The sequence below is a fragment of the Lathamus discolor genome, chromosome 4, assembly GCF_037157495.1.
Source record: "Lathamus discolor isolate bLatDis1 chromosome 4, bLatDis1.hap1, whole genome shotgun sequence".
NCBI classification, from domain to species: domain Eukaryota; kingdom Metazoa; phylum Chordata; class Aves; order Psittaciformes; family Psittacidae; genus Lathamus; species Lathamus discolor.
In genome coordinates, this window is record NC_088887.1 from 67,944,845 (window position 1) to 67,966,887 (window position 22,043).

The window sequence follows — 22,043 nt, forward strand, 5'->3', positions numbered from 1 at the left end:
CACATTTCAACAGAGCTTGACCTAGACCTAACTTTCTTTTGTGGCAGTTCAAATATGTTAGATGTAAGCTGACACTATTTTACTCTGAAATTAATTCATTAACACTTAATCAAACCAAGCAAATGGAGTCTGAAGCACAAAATCAGTCTCAAAAATATTTTTCAATATTAAAGCAGAGATTTTACTGGTCACTTGTACTCCTTCCCTATGTACTCGATTAAGTGCTATTTTTTTAATGATTTTAGTTGATTTTCTGTATCAGTACGCTTCATTTCAGAGTGGAATGAAACAGAGGGCATAAAATGCAGCAACAGAATGACAGCAACTCAGGTCAGCAGCACAGTTCAGCGGTCAAGTAGTGCAACTTGCTGCTAAAGCAGGAACGAAGATACTCAAAGGTAGCCGTATTTGCTCATGACGTGTCTTTCCAAGTAGAAAATACAGTACGAGTAATAAGGTACTGAAAACTACTGTAGTATTTACTATTTCCTATTTCTGGTTCAGCTACACATGCAGAGTATGTAAAGTTTTCTCTATGAACATGCTTGATGTAGAGGGATGAAATGCATCACAACTCATCAAAAATCTTCCTCTGGAAAGGGGGCAAGGATACTTTTGCCCTGGAAGCAGAACACTAATTATGTACACCATAAATGCTCTAATTTTAAATGTACAAACCCCTCAAAATTTTCCCATCATTTGACATAGCTTCAGCTTTTCTGCTGGTTTACCAGAAGAAATTACATTTTTTTATTCAGAGATCAATTTGACAAGTGCTATTTAAAAGCAGTTTAAAAGCTAAAAGGACGAAGGAAATAATTTATGATTGAAATCTTTCAAAGAAAAAAATATTATAGGAGAATTTAGCAGAAAAAATAATTTTGCCATATGTCATTTTGTATCTGTATTGCATGTGCATATATGTAGATGCTATGAATCTATGAGAATGTATGCATTTATGTATTTATGGCGTCAATTTTTTGCCTGATTCACCTTAACTTACACATTAATTTATATTTATTCTGTCAAGAGAAACCAAATCTTATTTGCTACTTACAACTGAGATATTCGTTGTTTTCTCTGTACAGATAGATGTAGATCAACAAAAAACTATCCCTAGAATCCTTTGATACACATACAGCCAGCACAGACTGGCTGACTCCACAACCATGAACAGACACAGAGCAGTTTAACAAAATCTGGACTTCCCAGCCATTTGTCAGACAAAAGTTTCACATAATAGAAATCTCAAACAAAAGCAAAATGATCCACTCTGCAGCTACTTGTTGCAAGGCTATGAAAAAGTTCAAAAAATCAAAACTCAACATAAAAACTGTTCGTGCAAAAAATAAACCCTTTGTCAACACCCTACCAAGAAAACAACAAAAAATCAAGCTATCCACAGTGCTTTCCTCCTAGTATTTGCAGTACTGTTGAACAGATTTCCGACATGCATTTCACCTCTTCTAGCTAACTACGCAAAAGTTTTTATACAGTGATAGTTAGGTAAGTTCAAAACTCAGCTTAACTAAGCCAATTCAGACTGAAGTGGCAATAAAAGTACAGTAGAAACAACTTTGCATTATACTGGGATTTAGCAGTTCAGTTTTATTGCATCAGAAAACTGGAAGCTAAATTAATGCTTTCATGAATTAAAAGTTGTATTGTTTCTTCCTACCCGCTCCTGCTTCCCTTCTGTTTTTAACTGCAGCTAACTGCCTTGGACTGGCCACCCCAAAAGTTCAGTACAGACAAGAGCCACTGGCTGGAGTCAACAATTCCAGATATGAGGCTGCTTACTGTTTTACTTATAGTTTAAACACAGGTATTAAAATATAGAATTAAATACTAATTATTCAGTGTATCAATTCATTATCATGCAATGCAATTCAGCATAAATGTTGAAATAATGTTCAGTAATATGTGCTTTTCAAATTTTAGTACAGTATTTGCAGAAAACCACAAAGGATTTTTTAAGTTATTCAGTATCATAATGCTGCTGATGACCATTTACTGATTAATAATAATATTGAAGATTTTATATCCAAAGAGAACATCCCACAGACATGCTCTCTAGGGAAAAAGATATTAATTTCAAAAATATTTTATTGCATTATTTGAAAATTATTATGGTAGAAGAATCACAGAATCCCAAGGGTTGGAAGGGACCTCAAAAGATCATCTAGTCCAACCCCCCTGCAAGAGCAGGGTAACCTATAGTACATCACACAGGAACTTGTCCAGGTGGGCCTTGAAATCTCCAATGTAGGAGACTCCACAACCCCCCTGGGCAACCTGTTCCAGTGCTCTGTCACTCTTACAGTAAAGTTCTTCCTGATGTTGACGTGGAACTTCCTATGCTCCAATTTACACCCACTGCCCCTCGTCCTACCACTGAATATCACTGAAAAAAGCCTAGCTCCATCATCCTGACGCCCACCCTTTACATATTTGTAAACACTGATGAGGTCACCCCTCAGTCTCCTCTTCTCCAAGCTAAAGAGACCCAGCTCCCTCAGCCTCTCCTCATAAGGGAGGTGTTCCACTCCCTTAATCATCTTTGTGGCTCTGCGCTGGACTCCTTCAAGCAATTCCCTGTCCTTCTTGAACAGAGGGGCCCAGAACTGGACGCAATATTCCAGATGCGGCCTCACCAAGGCTGAGTAGAGGGGGAGGAGAACCTCTCTTGACCTACTAACCACACCCTTTCTAATGCACCCTAAGATGCCATTTGCCTTCTTGGCCACAAAAGCACATTGCTGGCTCATGGTCATCCTCCTATCCACCAGGACCATTCCTGAATAAAACAAAGGGATAGGAGGTCTATCAGCAGGAAAAAAGTATACTGCGACCCACTGAGACCCAATGACTATAAATAACATGCAAATCTGGGAGAAGGAATATTTATCCACTGATATGGTGGATGCTTCATTACACTGAATCAAAATGGGATAGCTTCATGAAACATTGTTTTAGCCTGGCTGAGCCAGAAAACATGAACCTAAACCAGGCATCACTGAATGAAGTTTCAGGCCCTCTCAGAATGTCAGAGACCACAAGTATGTGCTGCAGTTCTAAACTACAATGCCAAATTCTTTTTTTTTTTTTTTTTTGCTATTGTTGAATATTCAGACACTAAGAGTGAGAAAGTTGTCATTAAGACATGGATGTTGCACTAGCCTAGTTCATTATCTATACATGGTACTGACACATATCTATTTTCTAAAAGCCAGATGAGCACCAAATTCTTTCATAACCTCATTTCAAGTCTTAAGAGAATTGCCTTGCAAACGTGCTCATCAGGCACACAGTTGCAGTACACGCATATGCACAGGGTGATGATTACATACTCCCACTCACCAGGGTTACTCCTTCATCATTCTTTTGATTCACACTCCCTCCACTTGATATGAGCTGTCGGACATCTGTAAGCATTGTCATAGATCTCTGCATCTTCATTTGGCGCAATGAATTCAGCTCTACACCTGGAAAAAAGAAAAAGGCTAAAACCTTCTGCTATTTCATTCATCAAGAAATAACAGATATATGATTTTGTATTTTGGGTTTGTAAAAGCTTGATTAATGTTTAACTAGACTTCAGTGTATATTTATAGAACATGTTAACTTATATTTACCAACAAGTTTAATATCTTTATTTATCAGTCCCTACATGGATGATTTAATGTCAGTCAGTAATATTAAATAAATGGGACTGATCTCCTACTGACTGGCAAGAGCAGTTTTAGGTAAAGCAATTGTAATATCATTAAGTCCATTGGGATTGTGAATATAACAGGAATGGGAAAAGAATTACACACTCTAAGGAAGCCACTCAAGTGTTTGGGACTTATTTAATGAAAATTATTTTTGGCCGTATTCTTTCAACCCTGTGTATATATCACAGTGCCCAGACCTGTCCCTGCTTGAGAGATTATGAAGCGAAACAAATGACATTAAAACTCAACACTTTTTTATCTGCCTGGGTTATTTTTAACTGGGATTAGTTCTCCAGCTGAGCCTATACTATTGCAAGGCCCAAACCAGCAGAAAATGTGGTATGGAACAAATGGGAGCGGATGAAAGGACTGAAGGGCACAGGATTGTTTGTGTCAGCACTGCTACAGAAAAACAGTTGTCAAAGTACACTTTTAAATGGAAGATAAGCAAGATACTCTATAACCAAATGAAATCATGTCCTCTGTCTAAAGAATTTAAAGTTAGAAACAAAGGTACAACAAAATTGTTCAGTGGTTAAATTAGCAACTGTCTGTGGCTAGATTGGAAAATCTAACCAAAATTCAGGGCTTGACTGTTCTGCTCCTAGATTCACGTGGCCACTTACATCCATACATAGAAAATGCAATTTGAGTATAAACATCCTTCCTTTCTGCCCTGCCCATGATACAACAAAAAGCATATGAGTAAATGATTTATTGGTTCTCTTCTACATGTGTCAGTGAGTAGAAAAGTGACAAATACTGAATTAATTAATAGGTATTTAACTTAAAATTTTATCTCAATCACTCAGTTTTTTACATTGCTAAAACAATTGAAGCAAGTTATGCAGTAAATACATATTTTAAGTTCCTTAGTTTTAATCTGCCCTGGAACTCATATAAATGGGTATACTGTATGTAGTTCAGCAAAGAATCCAAACCATTTTCATTCTCTAACATGCTACTATACACACTGCTTTATTTTCTGAATTTTATTTACCTGACTCACTTCTAAGAGTTTCATCTCTGAAGTGAAATGTTCAGTGTGCGCACTGTCTCACTGGCCATATTTATTTATTCTCATATTTTCAAACATCGTCTAAATGATACTAAACAACACCAAATGTGAAACACAAATCTAAACTTAAGCTGGAGAAAACTAGACATTTTCTGTATCTGGACTAAAACCTGTGATCTTTCACATACATGTAATTCAGACAAACAGACACACATATATAAACACACAATATTGTTAAATTAGATAACCACACAAAAGCAGAAAGTGCTAACATCCTACTGCCTGACAGTTGCTAGACTGGAACGCAGTGTGGATTTCATAGGATGCTTGGAGCATCTCCTAACAATCAGTGCATTCATTTTGTCAGTTTTGAAGTTTTTAAGCCTTCATCACATTTCAGAGTAATGATTTAAAACCACCTGATGACATTTACAGATTATTGATTTCCCCAGGAAGAAGAAAAAATAAAAATAAAAAAATACTGAAACACAGTTATTATCAGCTTGTTTGTTTCATCATGTTTCATGCAAATTACAGCCTTTTCTAGCAATTTACTACTGACTTGCACTCAGCATGGTCAGAGAACTAACTTATCAGTATGTTCTTACACTAACAGTGAAATATTAATCCTTATACTCCTTGTAAATAACATTTTATAGAACCTTGGCACATCCTGTCTGGTCCTAGCTGTTGAAAGATTAACTTTGCTCATGCTGAAGAAGAAATCAAAGAAAAGTTCAGCTGCATCAACTGCTATATATGTTCTATTGCAAATATAATTACACCCATAAGCTGAGAGAAAATGCATAAACAGTGCTACAGAGCAACAAAAGGCAGAGTCTATGTGAATCTCAATATAACTTTTAAACTACTAGCTCCATGGAAGGATATGACACACATTTCATAAAACAAGCAGCAGTAAACAGCCTGGCAAGTGAGCTTCTACAGTGACATGGTTCCTCAGGCTTCATTTTTTAAATATACAAAGGACTTCCAAAAATGCTATAGAAATACCAGATTCCCTCTCTCTGCTTTTATAGAAAATAGAATGAAAACATTATTAAAAAAAAAAAAATCTAAATTGCAATCCTTGGATTGCAGTTTTGAATTCCAGGAACTCAGGAACTAGGCTTCAAAGTAAAGAATTCTCTAGCAGGGAACTGAGAAGCAGATCTACGAAGTGTGCACATGTATCATTCTCTGAGGCTCAGACAAGCAGACTTGGTCAATAACTGCCTTCCCTTATTCAAGTTTGTAATTCTCAAGAGTCCTCTCTCCCTCCTGAGGGAGCGATATTTTCATAAGGTTAGATGTATGAGTAACAAAATGTTACTCGTACAGTAGGCAACTGTTGATGCCTGAATCAAAGAATGACCTTCACATTGCTTTTCAAAGGGGAAATGTGGTTTAGATATCCAGATGAAATGGGACAACAGCCAGCATGAATAAATAGAGGAAGAAAACCAAACTGGCATGTACTATGGGCACAGATTCAAATTCAAAAAAAAAAAAAAAAGGAAAGTCAAAAAGAAAGGCATAAAATAGAAAATACACTTCAAATACCCTGTAAATTCAGAGTAAGAGCCACATGCTCACAAATTCTGCATGAGATGAGACGGAAAAGGAACAGTTAAAACATAAGTGACCCTCAGGGCACAGCATTTGGTGGTGAGCATCAGTGCTGATGACAGGAGTATAACCCAAAAGCTACAAAAATATATTACTTCTCACTGTTTGAGAAAAACACCTGACAAGGCCATTTCATGCACTTTGGCTGTCTCACCTTCTCTGGCATATGGTTATAGAACTGACACCCCAAAAGAATATACAAACCTCAGATAAAAAGAGGGAAAGAACTTTCGAAAAGTTGCAGTGGTAAAGAATTACATAGCAAACAGAACTGAGAATTGCTATAAAAAATATTTTCCTCAGAAATGTCAAGTATTAAGAAGTCTCTCCATCTGCAAGTGGAACACCTGTTCCTGTAACCAGTACAAAGCAAATCACTCAAGCACTCTATGGGAAATACCCATGGTACACACCCAGCTGCCACTCTCTGAAACTTGCACACCTTGTTCTCCAAGGGGCCTAACCATCTTTAGGAGGAGAGGTCAATATCATCTTGTTGTGCCAACACAAATGTACACTAAAAACTTGCAACCAGTTTCAGAAGCCTCCTCTCTCCTCTCCTCTTACTTAAGTCTTTTCTCACCCTGTCTATATCTGCCCTTCCTGCAGAGCTGTAAACACAGAGGCCCTTTTCACTCCAAGTGTGATGAGCCTGTTGGTACTCTTCTGTAATTCATGGTTTACAATTTTTATTTTTCTCCTGTGCAACAAAGTATAGATTTTAGGCGTAGTTGTTACTTTATCCAGCTTTATTTGCTTAAAGTTTTAGAAGGCCTTTTCTGGCTGCTTACTAGATAGCTTTGTAAAGAGCATCATTTTTGTTAAGTTACATTTTTCAGTAGCTCTTGTGCATATTTGATACTGTCTCCCACAGCATCCTCATAGATAAGCTGAGGAAGTGTGGGCTTGACGATCAAGTAGTGAGGTGGATCGAGAACTGGTTGAAAGGAAGAAGGCAGAGAGTTGTGGTCAATGGCGCAGAATCTAGCTGGAGGTCTGTGACTAGTGGAGTTCCTCAGGGGTCGGTGCTGGGACCGGTGCTGTTTAATATTTTCATCAATGACCTGGATGAGGGAACTGAGTGCACCCTCAGCAAGTTTGCTGATGACACAAAACTGGGAGGAGTGGCTGACACACCAGAGGACTGTGCTGCCATTCAGCGAGACCTGGACAGGCTGGAGAGTTGGGCGGGGAGAAACTTGATGAAATTTAACAAGGGCAAGTGTAGAGTCTTGCATCTGGGGAAGAACAACCCCATGTACCAGTACAGGTTGGGGGTTGACCTGCTGGAAAGTAGTGAAGGGGAAAGGGACCTGGGGGTCCTGGTGGATAGGAGGATGACCATGAGCCAGCAATGTGCTCTTGTGGCCAAGAAGGCAAATGGCATCTTAGGGTGCATTAGAAAGGGAGTGGTTAGTAGGTCAAGAGAGGTTCTCCTCCCCCTCTACTCAGCCTTGGTGAGGCCGCATCTGGAATATTGTGTCCAGTTCTGGGCCCCTCAATTCAAGAAGGACAGGGAATTGCTTGAAGGAGTCCAGCGCAGAGCCACAAAGATGATTAAGGGAGTGGAACATCTCCCTTATGAGGAGAGGCTGAGGGAGCTGGGTCTCTTTAGCTTGGAGAAGAGGAGACTGAGGGGTGACCTCATCAATGTTTACAAATATGTAAAGGGTAGGTGTCAGGATGATGGAGCTAGGCTTTTTTCAGTGATATCCAGTGATAGGACAAGGGGCAATGGGTGTAAACTGGAGCATAGGAAGTTCCACGTTAACATCAGGAAGAACTTCTTTACTGTAAGAGTGACAGAGCACTGGAACAGGTTGCCCAGGGGGGTTGTGGAGTCTCCTACACTGGAGATATTCAAGGCCCGCCTGGACAAGTTCCTGTGTGATGTACTGTAGGTTACCCTGCTCTTGCAGGGGGGTTGGACTAGATGATCTTTTTAGGTCCCTTCCAACCCTTGGGATTCTGTGATTCTGTGATTCTGTGATATTGCTCGGCATTATGTGCATCTGATTTCAAAGGTCAGCATACAAACAGATACATTTCAGCAACATTTATTATGTGAGAAGGGAAACTAGTATTCTCAATATCTGCAGAAGAATGTATACTTGCAAAACCAAGGCCTATAGCTGCAATTCACTGCAGAAGTACCTACTGATTGTTGTTGGTGGGTTTTACCTCTTTGCCTCTAAAGATACCATTACACATACTTAGTGAAGGATGTAGTTTATTTTCCTCTAGTCTGAAACTGCTATCAGAAATTAAACTCCTCCTCATGTAGACATCAGTGACAATTCTCCCACTCCAGTGAAACACAGGGTTTCTCTATTCTGTAATAAGGAAGTTGATGACCCTTTTAGCTAAAACTAGTTAAATGAACTCTGTCTCCTTTCCTTGTATGAAAACAAAAGTAATTTTTGTAATTTATTTTAACAGACTGGCAAAATCTCAAGGCTTAGTACTAAAACAATCATCTGTGGATATGTCTTGCATGTTTATTATTTTATTTGTAATATTAACACTAGAATACAGAAGCAGAACAAGTGTATCATTGTCTCTGGTTACTTGTGATAAGTATCATGTCAAAAATGACTTCTTCACATATGCTATTTCTATACTCAGGATTTCTCTGCAGGTTCTCAGTATGTTATGGTTAGACGTTTTTTGTGAGACAGCAGTAAAAGCAGGCTACTCAATATGTGCCAGGAAGCCAGGAGCTGATGGTAAACACAAGATAGGCAGGGCAGTAGCCTTGCTGGCCGGGGCACATCCCTACAATAGCCTAAACCAGAAATTAGAGCAGGTCTGGTGATGGGAATCTGGGCCAACCAACAGTCCTGTGATTGCCAGAAATGCCTCCAGCAACAAATCCGGAAAATCAGGTGAAGCCAGGAACTCAAGTCAGTGGTTCAGGGTTGGAACCATCAAGGTTCATGGCTGGGCATAGGAATATCTCAAGCAAGGACCAAGAGCAGAAACTTGGGTCTAAATGTGGCTCCTGAGCCAAAGGATGGGTGAAAGATCATGACAAAGCTTCTCCCAGCACTGCCTCACAACTTAGCTCTTTTCTCAGCTGTCTGCTCCCAGGTTACACAGCTGTACTATATCAGAGCTGGCTTTGAACACAGGCAGTCAAGCCCCTGGGATTGTGAGGGTGTCAGGTCACAGGGCCTGTGGGTGCACTCTAGGAAAAAAAAAAGAAAAGGCAGTTCCCAACCTGCTAAAGCTTACAGTTTTAGGAAATCTATAAAAAGTAATTTATTCCTGATGGCAACTGAGCTGTTCACTGGTAAGTGGCTTGAAACAATACTGAAAAGGGCATCCCCAGTTTCTGAAGTTCTTCACAGTCTTTTTTCAAATCTTTGCAAAGACTATTAGTCAAGGAGATGCCTGCTTTTCTTCTACTGCCAGTTAAAAAGTAGATCATAAACTACTGGCTATAATTTAAAATGATAATTCACGTGTCAAAAGTCTGCACAGTGAGTTTAAAGGTTTTCCCTTTGATGGAAACATATGAGTAACATGCTGGAAACACACAAATATTAAGAGGAGTCCAAGACTTCACAGTCAGTTCCCCAAGAGTTAGAAAGTATAAAGGTAGCTTATTCAAGCTTATATTAGAAAATACAAAGGGCAAAGGAAGCCAGACGAGCATTGTCAACTGCAACATCCCATATGAAGACAGGCTGAGAAAGTTGGGGCTGTTCAGCCTGGAGAAGAGAAGGCTGCGTGGAGACCTCATAGCAGCCTTCCAGTATCTGAAGGAGGCCTATAAGGATGCTGGGGAGAGACTCTTCATTAGGGACTGTAGGGATAGGACAAGGGGTGACCAGTTAAAACTTGTACAGGGGAAGTTTAGACTGGATATAAGGAAGAAGTTCTTTACTGTAAGGGTGGTGAGGCACTGGAATGGGCTGCCCAGGGAGGTTGTGAGTGCTCCATCCCTGGCAATGTTCAAGTCCAGGTTGGACAGAGCCTTGGGTGACATGGTTTAGTGTGAGCTATCCCTGCTCACAGCAAGGGGGCTGGAACTAGATGATCTTAAGGTCCTTTCCAACCCTAACTATTCTATGATTCTATGATATTCAATGTGTCACATTTTCTGTGTGCTTAGTTTTTAGGACTCAAAGGAACCTACTGAAGCATCTCATTTGGCCCTCTGTTCTCACTTGCAACACCATCACCTAACCCCTATCATTAATTAATCAAGTTCTCTGCAGAAAACAGGGTTTCTTTGCGTATGAAAATCCTATGGGTAGGTATTTCCCAATCAAGAAGAATCAGAGTGAAAAACTTTGAACCACCCTGAGGCTGTTTGGTTTTGATTGCCTGTTTTTCTGTCAACCTACTGCATCAATATTTTTAACAGAAAATTTGCAGCAGAGATCAAGATCACATTGCATACGGTTCTAAAGAGGAAAATGTATCAGAGGATTTAGTTTTATCTTAAGTTCACTGAGCTTTAGTGCTAACAATCTGTATGTGTTGGCATTTTAGTCAGTTCTTACTGTAACATGTTAGCAATAATTCCTTAACATCCATGAGAAGACTTCTGTAGTTTTATATATGAAAGTCTGCCCTGTGTTCAGCAGTAGCAGTCATTTTTTCCTCCTTCTCAGTAGCTGGTGCAGTGCTGTGTTTTTGACTTTTGGCCTGGGAACAGTGCTGATAACTCCGATGTTTTTGGTTACTGCTCAAATGTTTAGACTGACCAAGGACTTTGGGAGTCTCATGCTCTGCCAGGGAGGAGGGGAAGCCGGGAGGAAGCAGAGACAGGACACCTGACCCAAACTAACCAAAGAGGTATTCCATACCACAGCACGTCATGCCCAGGATATAACTGGGAGGGACCCAGAAGGGCACTCTCTTCTAGGTCGGGCTCATTTCGGCAGGTGGTATTGTATTCTCTTCCCTTGTTATTTCCCTTATCATTATTATTATTATTATAGGTGGTAGCAGCAGTGATTTGTGTTATGCCTTAGTTACTGGGCTGTTCTTATCTCAACCCGTGGGAGTTACATTCTTTCAATTCTCCTCCCCATCCCTCTGGAAGCGGGGGGCGGGGGGGGGGGGAAGAAAGGTGGAGTAGAAACTGCGCGGCTGACTGTGTTTAAACCATGACAAAGTCTAAAGCAGGGTTTTTTTGAAATCATTTGGAGCTTTATCACTTGCTTTTCTTCAGTGCAAGTGAAGTAACAGTATCTGATTTATCTTTTTCCTCTTGTTAGATTATTAGATCTGTTTAAGGGCTTCTGTAGCAAAATCTCAGAACATTCTAGTGTGCATATTCTGACATACGTATTCTGACCGCTTTTTTATTAGTAATAATCAAGACTGATTAAAAATACATGTAACTGAGATTTCCATTTTGATCTTATTCTCATAAGTGTCAGACTGTTTGGAAATACATGCCCAGATGTTTTGCCCAGGTGTTGGCAGTTGTGGGGCTGCTGGGTGGGCTTCTGTGGGAAGAAGTCAGGCTCTGTCCCATGTGGACCACAAATAGTTCTAGTCAGCTCCAGCAGACCCAGTGCAGGACAACGTGGAGTCTGTCAGCCAAGTGTGACACCTCTGAAAATGTACTTAATGAAGGCCAGAAAATAGTGAACAGAAAGACACAGAGGGAACAAAAGGAGGGAGTAACAGATGAAGGAACACCAAGGTCAGAGAAAAAGGAGGGAGAGTGCAGAGATTCCCTAGAGCCCATGGGGAAGCAGATGGTCATTTTCAGAGGAATTGCATACCTGTGAAACACCCATACTGGAGCAGAGGAAAAGCGTGAAGAGGAAGAAGTGACAGAGAAACTGCTATGTACTGACTGTAGCTGCCCCACCCCCCTGCAATGTTTGCGGAGGTAGAGGAGTCTGGAGTGAAGCAGTGAAGTCAAGCCTGGGAAAGGGGGAGGAAAGGTGTTGGTGTGATGTTTGCCTTTCTAAATAAAGCTTATAAAAGGTACCACGTGGACTTTCTCAATTATTCCAGTAATCAAATAGGTTCAGAATAAAACAGGACAAATAGTTGGTGGGAAATACACAACCTTTTTACACTTCCTAATATTTTAATTTCATCTCTGAAGAGAGACATTTCCTGGAAGTAAACAATGAAAGGACAAGAGGCTACAGGTATAAATTGCAACAAAGAAAATTTCAAATGAAAATAAGAAAAAGAATGACATGAAGATGTCTCAGCAGTGGAATGGGAGCCCAGAGTGTAGAACCTCCAATCCAAGATGGCCCTGGGTAACCTGGGCTACTCTCAGTTGGCCTTGCCTTGACAGGACATTGCCACAGATGGTCCCATCCTTAAATGTCATGACTTTCTTCTCACAGCAAAATGAGAAGACTAGTAACATGCAAAACCAGTAATACCTTGGTGCAGAACCAAGTTAGCAGTGTTTACCAGTATCTTCCTTAGTGGCTGGTCAAATGAATAACATTTCTGCTCTCTAGTGTCAGTATGTCCTAAAACTCCACTAACAGTAATAGGAATTAAGACACCAAAGCTAATGTATAAGCACCTATATATAGACCTGTAAAGTTAAATATTATAACCTTAAACATAATCCCATCCTATGTAGAAAATTTACTACATCTCAGCTAGCCATTCTGGGCTCCCTTTATACCACTTGGAAAGAAACATGCAGTTCAGACTGAAATTCAGAGTACCCGTTAGAGATACCTACCTTTGAAACAACTCTTCTGCTGTAAGGAGGGGTTGCTATAGAGCGACTACATGACACTTAGAATCACAGAATCACAGAATCATAGAATAGTTAGGGTTGGAAAGGATCTTAAGATCATCTAGTTCCAACCCCCCTGCTTTTATCGAAACTCGATTTCAATAAATTGATCCCAATAAGTTCCTGGAGCTCAGGAGCACACTAGGCTCCTGAGTGCTCCTAGGACTTGATCAAATATCATACACTTAAACTATTTCCACCACTTTCCTAAATATGAAACTGAATGCTGCATTTTCCCTTCCATCCTCAATTAGGGATATCTTAAATGAAGCTTATAGAATACTAGAAATATTACCCAACACAAAGGATGCTCTTATACAGAGGGTATGTACTTCAACTTGTTTTTTCTTAGGTAAGTAAAGCCTACTTATTGTTTTTCAATCAGTAATTAGTTTAGCATACAATATAACATTAGTTACATAATGCAACATCAAAGAAAGCTGGTTTGTGTACATGAAATGAAATACATAGAATTTCATGTAGACTTCAGTAATATGATCTCCATATAATGTCCTGATGAGTTATATTCCCTAACAACAATAATCTATACACGAAAGCTTTCAGGTATAGAAGATTAACTTTACTTTGCACTTGTGATACTCCTGTGCCCTAACAGATCATTTACAAACAGAACTCAAAGAACTAACTTCAGTAAATAAATATATTTAAAATATATAAATTATTAAGTGCATCTAAGGCTATCATTATCACCTATGGCTCCAGGCCTTCCACGGAGTAAATTAGGTTATCTTTGACAATGAAGAGGGAGTTCGTTCACTAAGATCTGCAGTGCAATTAAACAGATACAGTGATCTACCACAGTAATAAAATGTGTAAGAATTATAAACACATAAGGTTTCTAAAAACTTTAACGTCCCCAATTAACCAAGTTTTCTGTAGCACCAAAGCTACTTCTTCCAACCTTGCTTTGTTTCATGGAAGTAAATTAATAGCTTATTTTTCTCTTGTTAGCTGAGCCGTAAGGCACTTGATTTTATATGTCTCTGAACTCTGTAGTAAAAGGTAATGATTAGAGTACAGTCTATTTCACACAGCAATCTGTAAACCAGGCTGCTGGTTTTAGGCTGCTGCTATTAAGGACATCTTTTTAGGAATGCAGGGAAGTACAAAGAATGAGGAAATATGCCTTATACATTGTATTTCAAGGGTGAGGCTATAGGCAGGTGTTTCACAACACTGCAGGCTGAAGATGGTATTTACTATATAGTATCAGCTAACGCTCTTGTACAATTAGATTTTTGGCCATGAAATTGCTCTGTGTTGGGGTATGCATATGCAGGTGTGTATGGGGATTACTGCAAAAACAGTCCACAGAGAAATGTTTTGTCTGGCAAACTAACTCATATTTATCCAGACAGCTTTATTGCCTTAAAGGATTCCCTCTTCAGTTACTACTGACCATGGTTGTACCAAGGTGATATACCAGGCTGTACAAACATTTCAGAAGATACTAATTAAATTTTAAAGATTAAGTGTGAAGTAAGGGTACTTTGAGCTGCCTGTTGTTACAAGAATAGTAACAGACCAAGCAAAGTTCATAGCATTCTGTCACTGATTACCCAAAGGCCAGAATTTCATGCAGTGCTGCAATTAAGGGGTAGGACAGATCTACCCTAACAGTCTAAGACATACACTACTGGTCAACTTAAATTCTAATTAGTCAGCAGAAAGAAACAGTCCTGGCAGTCAGTTCTCCTCATTTAGCTGGGTTTAGGAAGAGCTGAAACAATACATGTGTTTCCTGTTTCTATTAACCAAAACAAAAGGTTTAGATTTTTAGCTCAGGCTTAACTAAATAAAGTTAGTAGACGTATATCTCATCTTCATCATGTTTACCTTTTTTTTTTTGGAAACTTCCTACATTCACTGAATCATTATTTAATGAGGAACAGTGCCTCTCCTATCTACTGGAAAAGAGGTAACACTGATAACTAATTTAGAGTCATCTGATGTTCCACAGAAGTTCCTTTGATGTAGACACTTTGCCAAGGAACAATCACACAAAAAGAGAGACAAACCAAGAAAAAAGGAAGCATTTTCTGATAGATCTGCATTAATAATTGCAAGCAAACTACATCTTGTCTGCTACATGTTAAACACTGCATCAGTCAAAGGTTTTGGAGCATTTAGACTCCAAAATCTGCATTTTGTAAGGCAATCAAGTATTTAGAAGCTAATACCTGTCTTGCCATTAGAAAAGTCCAAACCCAGAGTTCACGAGCTGTGAAGACATTGCCAGACACCAAGGCAGCAAAATTATAAAATATATCTGTGTAATATATCTGTGTAATACACTGGATGTGCTATGGACTAACAGCATACGATGTGACACTGAGTATCACTGAGAGCCCAACTTGACTTCTCTTTCAGGTGTTCATTAACAAGATATAACTTAACTTAGTTTATGTTAAAACAGACTTCTTATATGGAGACTATGTTGAAATTACATGTTTTTATGTTACTGCTCATTATTTCTGCTTAATATATTTTCCTCAGTGTTATGATAAGCCACATACAATGTTAAGGCAACCTATTATAGTCAATAGGAATGTCAGAAATCTCACTTCAGAACCCGTATCTAAGTTTGGAACTGGCGAATAACAAACCCTTGTTTACAATACAGGTCCTGTCATGTGTAACATATTAAACGTACCTCATAACACAAATCTAGCCAAAGTATTTTCTCAATACAAAACAAAACCTATATTAATATTTTTTAATAAGTGATAAAGTTTTATATGCATTTTCTTTCACATGATTTGCAGATATTTATTTATTTAACAGTCTATCACTGGAAAAAAATAGACCCTGAGGCTAGGCATAACTCACATGTGCAATGAAACAAAGGGTGAAACCTGGTACTCACACTAATAATTGAATTGTTTTAAAAGCTTTTGCACTACTGCTGTTCTGCTTTGAATTCACTTCCTAACATCTCTATATGAATGGGCAGAAGCAGATCTGACACTGACCACTGTCACTTTCCTCTGTTAATTGTTCCAATCTAAACACACTGAATATTTTTGTGACTCCAAATCATCTTCCTCCCTTTATCTCCACACTATTACAGTTTCACTGGCTTCAGCACCAACTTACATCGAATCAATATCCACCCTTTTCATTTTTATGTCATGTTCAATAAAAACATTCCAAAAAATGAAGAGCTGACTTACCATTTTCTTCCAAGTACATCAGAAGGATGCTGCTAGATTCAGTCCCTTCTATGGCATAATCAAGGGCAATGTTTCCATTAACATCTTGCAGAAGCACATTTGCTCCAGCCTACAAACAAGAATTAAAACATTTTAGGATTTTGAAGTGAAATCTCAAAACATCACTGGGGTTCTTGTGCTTTCCCATTCAGAAACATTTCAAAGCTGAGATTCTTAGACAGCAGACTGATTATAATCGAAAACAAAACAAAATAAACCAAAATACACACAAAAAAGGCAAAGAAAAAATAAAGGACTCTTTAATGTCAAAAAGCTGGCTTTGCTTGGGACAGCTGACACTGTTTCCACCCTAGCTGTTCAGCCTGCATTTACCACACAGATGTCTGAGTTGCTCACCAGTGATTTTTGGAACAACTGCTGCTTGCAGCACAGCATTTTAAAGTAAAGTAAGCTATCACTGATTACAGCTTGCCTTAGAACACTACACAGTAAACAGCAATGGTTCAAAAGCTGACTGACAAGCAACACAGACACCCATGCATCAGGGATGTGTAGACAGCTGGTAAGGGTAACCTTGTCAGCTGGCCCAACCTCTTACGGCCTCATCCATCTATTCAACCTCAAAGAGAACTATCCCTTGCTAAATAAGATTGTCATTTGTCACCAACTGGAGACAATGAAAGTGAGCTTGATGATTTTAACTGTAGTCCCTTAAGGAGCCAGGCTGACATTTCTGTAAGGTTCATTCAAAATTCAATATAAAGGACAGACAACCGAAAGGAGCCATCAGGACTGGGGGGATAGAATCATGAGAAGCTTGAAAATAAACCACCAGCATGATAAGAAAACTTGTATTTTCTATATTAAATATTGTTAGTGCAAGACTTTGCACTATGAAAGACAATTTTTATTTTAATTTTTTTTTTATAAGAAAGCTTTCATCCTTGAAATTATAAATGTCTGGTAGTCATAAAAGTTTACATTACAGTGAAATGCCATGTATCTTATTCAAGAGACCGTAACTTTAATTTATTTCCAGTGGTCTCTCTATGGCTTTTAACTGCAAGGAATTATGAAATAGGAGTGACCTCTGGTAAATTTAATTACTTTTCTTACCAGCTTGTATGATAAAATGTTTTGCTAATAAAAATGAGGAGTACCGAGGACAGCCTTTCTTAAAACCACTGCATCGGAGGTCAGCTGTAATAAGGAATTATTAATAGAAGGTATGACTGCTTCTTTCAGGAGCTTACTCGTTAAGTACTGTATCAAAGAAAAAGTCATAATGGGCTCAGCTCCTGGCTCAGGGTGAAATGTGACGTGAAAAACTAGTAATACATGTACGCTTCATATCATCAGACTTAAAAGATGTTGAAGCTGGACTGCTAGTCTGAGGTGATCTAGGTTCCCATCACAATGATGAGGGGACAGACGGACATCAAAGAATGTAGAATCAAGGAAGTAACACATTTTCATATGTAGCTGACTAGATGCAATAAAAAAGCACAAAGTCTTGAAGGCACCTATCCTTCCCTACATGTAAATTATCTCCAGGCAATGCCAGAAGAAGGTCATGGTGATAATAATAAGACAAACCTACATACATTTTCTTCCTTGTTAAGAAACCAAAAGACCTTTGACATATTAAATTCAGAAAAAGCAGGGTAATTAACTTGGCCATGATCACACTTTTCATTCCCTTTTAAGTTGTAATGTCACTGGAAGAAGGATATAACTTCGAATTACTAATCTCCAAATCATTTTTATTGGGTAGTTCTACATTAATTGATTTCTTAAGAAATGTTCACGATGCTCCCAAACAGAAGGTCAAGGCTGGTGAAAGCTGTGGCAGCAGAGAATACTCCTAGAATTCAGATAGAGAAACAATTCTGGACAATGGTGCATGCTTAAAAGTATATTCTTGCTTTAAAATAAATATTTTTGTTTTAATAATAAGCATTTTTAATACAGTGTATCATCCGTGCCTCCCAGGTTTATATCATCTGTGAACTTACCCAGGGTGTCCTCTATCTCACTGTCCAGGTCCATTAATGAAGACCTTGAACACGACTGGACCCACTATTAACCCACCGGGTACACCATTAGTGAATCGCCTCCAGCTAGACTTCGTGCTGCTGATCAGAAACTTCTGAGCCCATCCACTCAGCCAGTTTTCAGTCTATCTTACTGCCTACTTACCTAACACTTGCTTTGTCTATGAGGATGCCATGGAAGGCAGTGTCAAAAGCCTTACTAAAATAGATGTAAATTACATCCACAGCTCACCCCTGACCCACTAAGCTAGCCACCTCACTGGAGAAGGCTGTTTGACCCATCTGACTTCAGCAAACCTAATTTTAAGAATTTTACCAAATGTTTTGAGAATAGCCACAAACACTGTGATTTGTAAAGTGTGTCGGTGGTTATTAAACAAGTTTTGAGTTGGGGAATTTTACTTAATTTATTGGCCAACTAACAAACTTTTAATTACAGTTTCTTCTACCAAGAAATAGAAACAGACAAACAAAACATTTAGAGAATTACACTTGGACTTCTCTCCAGACCCTGCTCCTCCTATTACCATCTCCAATCCCATTGTCGCCGGCACACTACACCTGCAGTGGGCGACGTGGGAGACTGGGGTCAGCATATCAAGGTTTCTTCTCTTTGGCAGCAACTTGTTTCTTCCTCCACTGTTCTGGCATGGGCTCTTTCACTGACTACAGTCTTTCCAAAGTCATAACTACCCCCAAGTCCTCTGCTCAGTTTCTGCTTTGGCTGTTCTTTCACTCCAGCCCTGCCTGCAGCTACCTGCTGCCAGCATTATGCAGGTCATGCCCAGTACCAAACTCCAGTGTGCTTTAGAAAGCAAGTCATTCTAGGTATAGAAAAGTGGGAAATTCCACTGCATTTCCCTTTTGCCTGTGATACATGGGAAGTTACTTGCTAATAAATGTGACACACACTTTTTAGCTGCTCAGGATTTCTTTTATTCCCAGGCATCTCTTAGCTAGTTACAGCCAGTCATGGAAGCTGATCTGAAATCTTCTTTTCTAATTATAATGCAAACTCCCCATTTAGCTACTTGTATAATTAAAGACAAGACAGCAATCCCACAGGTGGCAGAAGCTCACACAGGTAACTGGTAGAGGTCAGAACAGAATAAATGAAAGAGAGGCAAACTAAGCAGCAGAAAAACAGCAGGTTCAACCAAGAGTACAGAGAGAGAATGACAAAGATGTGGAATATGTCACAGGTAACAAAGGTCACAAGTATTACAGCACTAGTTCAAATTCAGATGGTCAAAACTGTGCTAAAGAAATTAAGTGCTACTGTTATGGCCTTGTACACCAGAAAATAAGAAGCCCACATATAAATAGAAATGCAGATGGAATTCAGATTATCTGACTATAGTCCTACTTTGTTTTTAGGTTTCTGTTCATAGTTCTTGAAAAAGATATGAGGAATACTGTACCCAGGTGTCTGATATTAGAGTTTCCAAATTTAATGCATATCTTGTTTATATTCATAATGCAATTCTGTATTTGTTCCATTGCAATTGAAATGTTTTATCCACCCACTTGAATTCTGCATGTAGCGCTCAGTGTACACCAAATGTTACTGGCTTACCTATTCTCAACACACGCTCATTCTCAGGACATTTCTTAATAAAAAGATTAATATATTGCAAAAGTTTACCCAATATATCCCATAGATACAAAAAAATATTTTTGAGGAAAATATGTCTGCAATGATAAATTGCTTCCATTTTAGAAAGACTGCAGAAAGAACATCTTTAAATATATTATTAAAAATGTTCCCACAGCTTAATACACAGAATGCAAAATGTGCATCTCTTGCTATGCAGAACGACATCCATACATAGAGAAAGCATATGAGAGTGAACTCTGGTGATCAATAATAACTGAGTGGATAGTGCCAGATTTGCACACTGTCCCCATATAACCATAAATCAGAGCCTGCTGCCAAGGAGAAAATACCTTTGGCTAGTTAAAGGAGGTAAGATTTCCCTTCTGATTCCAGAAATGATGATTCAAAATACTTCAATTTGTCTTAGGATCACTTTACTGCACATTTTTTAATCCTGTTCTAATTTCTGCCTACCTATTTGTAGAATCTCTAACACTTTTTCATTTTAGACAAACTAAGTAGAACTTTTTCATTTTAGACAAACTTAATCCCACATATATGCAAAACTGGTCACGCTACAGGTTAGGTACTGAGCTCAGGAGCAACATAACTTCAGATAAATTATATGCAAACAATTTCAAAGTTCCAATTTAGTGCATACCCCCATTTGTTGCCAAAATGGAGTAGCTTGAGGTGACTTCTCATTCAGTGGAAGAGGAATGAATAACTTCAGATTCACTGTAGAGTATATGATACAACGTACATGCACACTGTAACTTTTCCCATGATCACATCTTTGTATAGCTAACTTTTAGCTAATTTGGAATAGTACGGGGAAGAACATCACTTTGCATACCAGGATACAGTAGGAGCTGAACATTTTCTTCCCAAAAAATGTTCCAGAAGCTGGGGACAGAACCAAATAGCTTTTGAAGTCTCAGTATTATTGGAAATTCCGATTTGTGAGAGCCCACAAGCAAACAGCAATTTCATCATCTAATCATATATGAATTGTGATTACATGACTTTTAACTGTTAGCATAGCAAGTGTCCTTTACAGTGCTCTGTCCCTATATAAGCCACCACTGCGACTTCGCCCAAGTGCAAGAGTATTATAAACGCAGTTACAAACTCTGTATTTCTGTAGCTATATCCTAGAGCATCCATATCCAAACTCACACTAGTAAAATAAAGAGTTTAGTCCATATTTATACATTTGGGAAGCCTAACAATACTGTTAACTCACGAGCAAGCAATTTATTTTTTATTTTCTCCATAGATTGCTCTTCTTTTTAAGAATTTAAATCTAAAAATCAATCTAACATGTAAAGGGGAAAACCTTTAATTAAATACTTGATTTTTTGAAAAGTCTTAAAACTTTCTTCTTCTATACAACAGATGTAGCTTTATCAGTGCCATTTACTAACTGGCTTATAATCCTTGTTGCTGTTTCTTATTCCCAGTGCTTCTTATGCATCTTATCTCATGATTTCCAAAGGAGAAATATACCTACCTACCATTACTTGAAAAAGATTAAGGACCCAGGAATCTCCATTCTGAAGAATCTGTCCTTCTTTACAAATTTAAGATTGTATCTTTCTTTCTGTCCTCCTGAATCCCAAAATATTTTATGTATCAGCACCCTAACTTCATCAGGGTAGGTAAAAAACGCATTCTCTCAACACTTTAAAAACATAGTTGAAGGCATTCTGGGGCTGTGGGTTTAGACCTTCTCCAGCCAACTTGAACCACTCTTACATTCATGGACAGAGTTCTAATCACTTGGTTGTATGTCCAGAAACATAACACCATCACAACTGTTTGGACTGCAGCGTAAACTGATTCAGGCATTCTTAGAAGACACCTAACTTACTGAGGTATCCCAAAGACTTGGGAAGGATTTGGGCATGTCTCTGCCTACGTACTACCGCTTGCTTAGCTCTCCAGCTAGGATGCTACGGTTTATGCACCCAGGGAAATTTGTGCTCACAAGGGATAGCTGGTTGAACTGGTTTCTGAAGCACAGTCAGCATCCATACGTCTTAGGTGGAAGCCAGGTAGAATCCAGAAATCTGAGTATGATCTCTTGCTTA

General features: G+C 38.8%; 1 protein-coding gene across 1 annotated transcript in view; it reads right to left on the bottom strand.

Annotated features, from left to right (window-relative positions):
- Positions 1 to 22,043, bottom strand: part of MYO16 (myosin XVI) — a 369,554-nt gene that overhangs the window by 202,850 nt on the left and 144,661 nt on the right. The window contains exons 5-6 of the mRNA XM_065677940.1: positions 16,300 to 16,408; positions 3,361 to 3,485 (exon numbers count right to left, since the gene is read on the bottom strand). Coding sequence (XP_065534012.1) covers positions 3,361 to 3,485; positions 16,300 to 16,408 — 234 coding nt within the window. The remainder of the gene's footprint in view (positions 1 to 3,360; positions 3,486 to 16,299; positions 16,409 to 22,043) is intronic.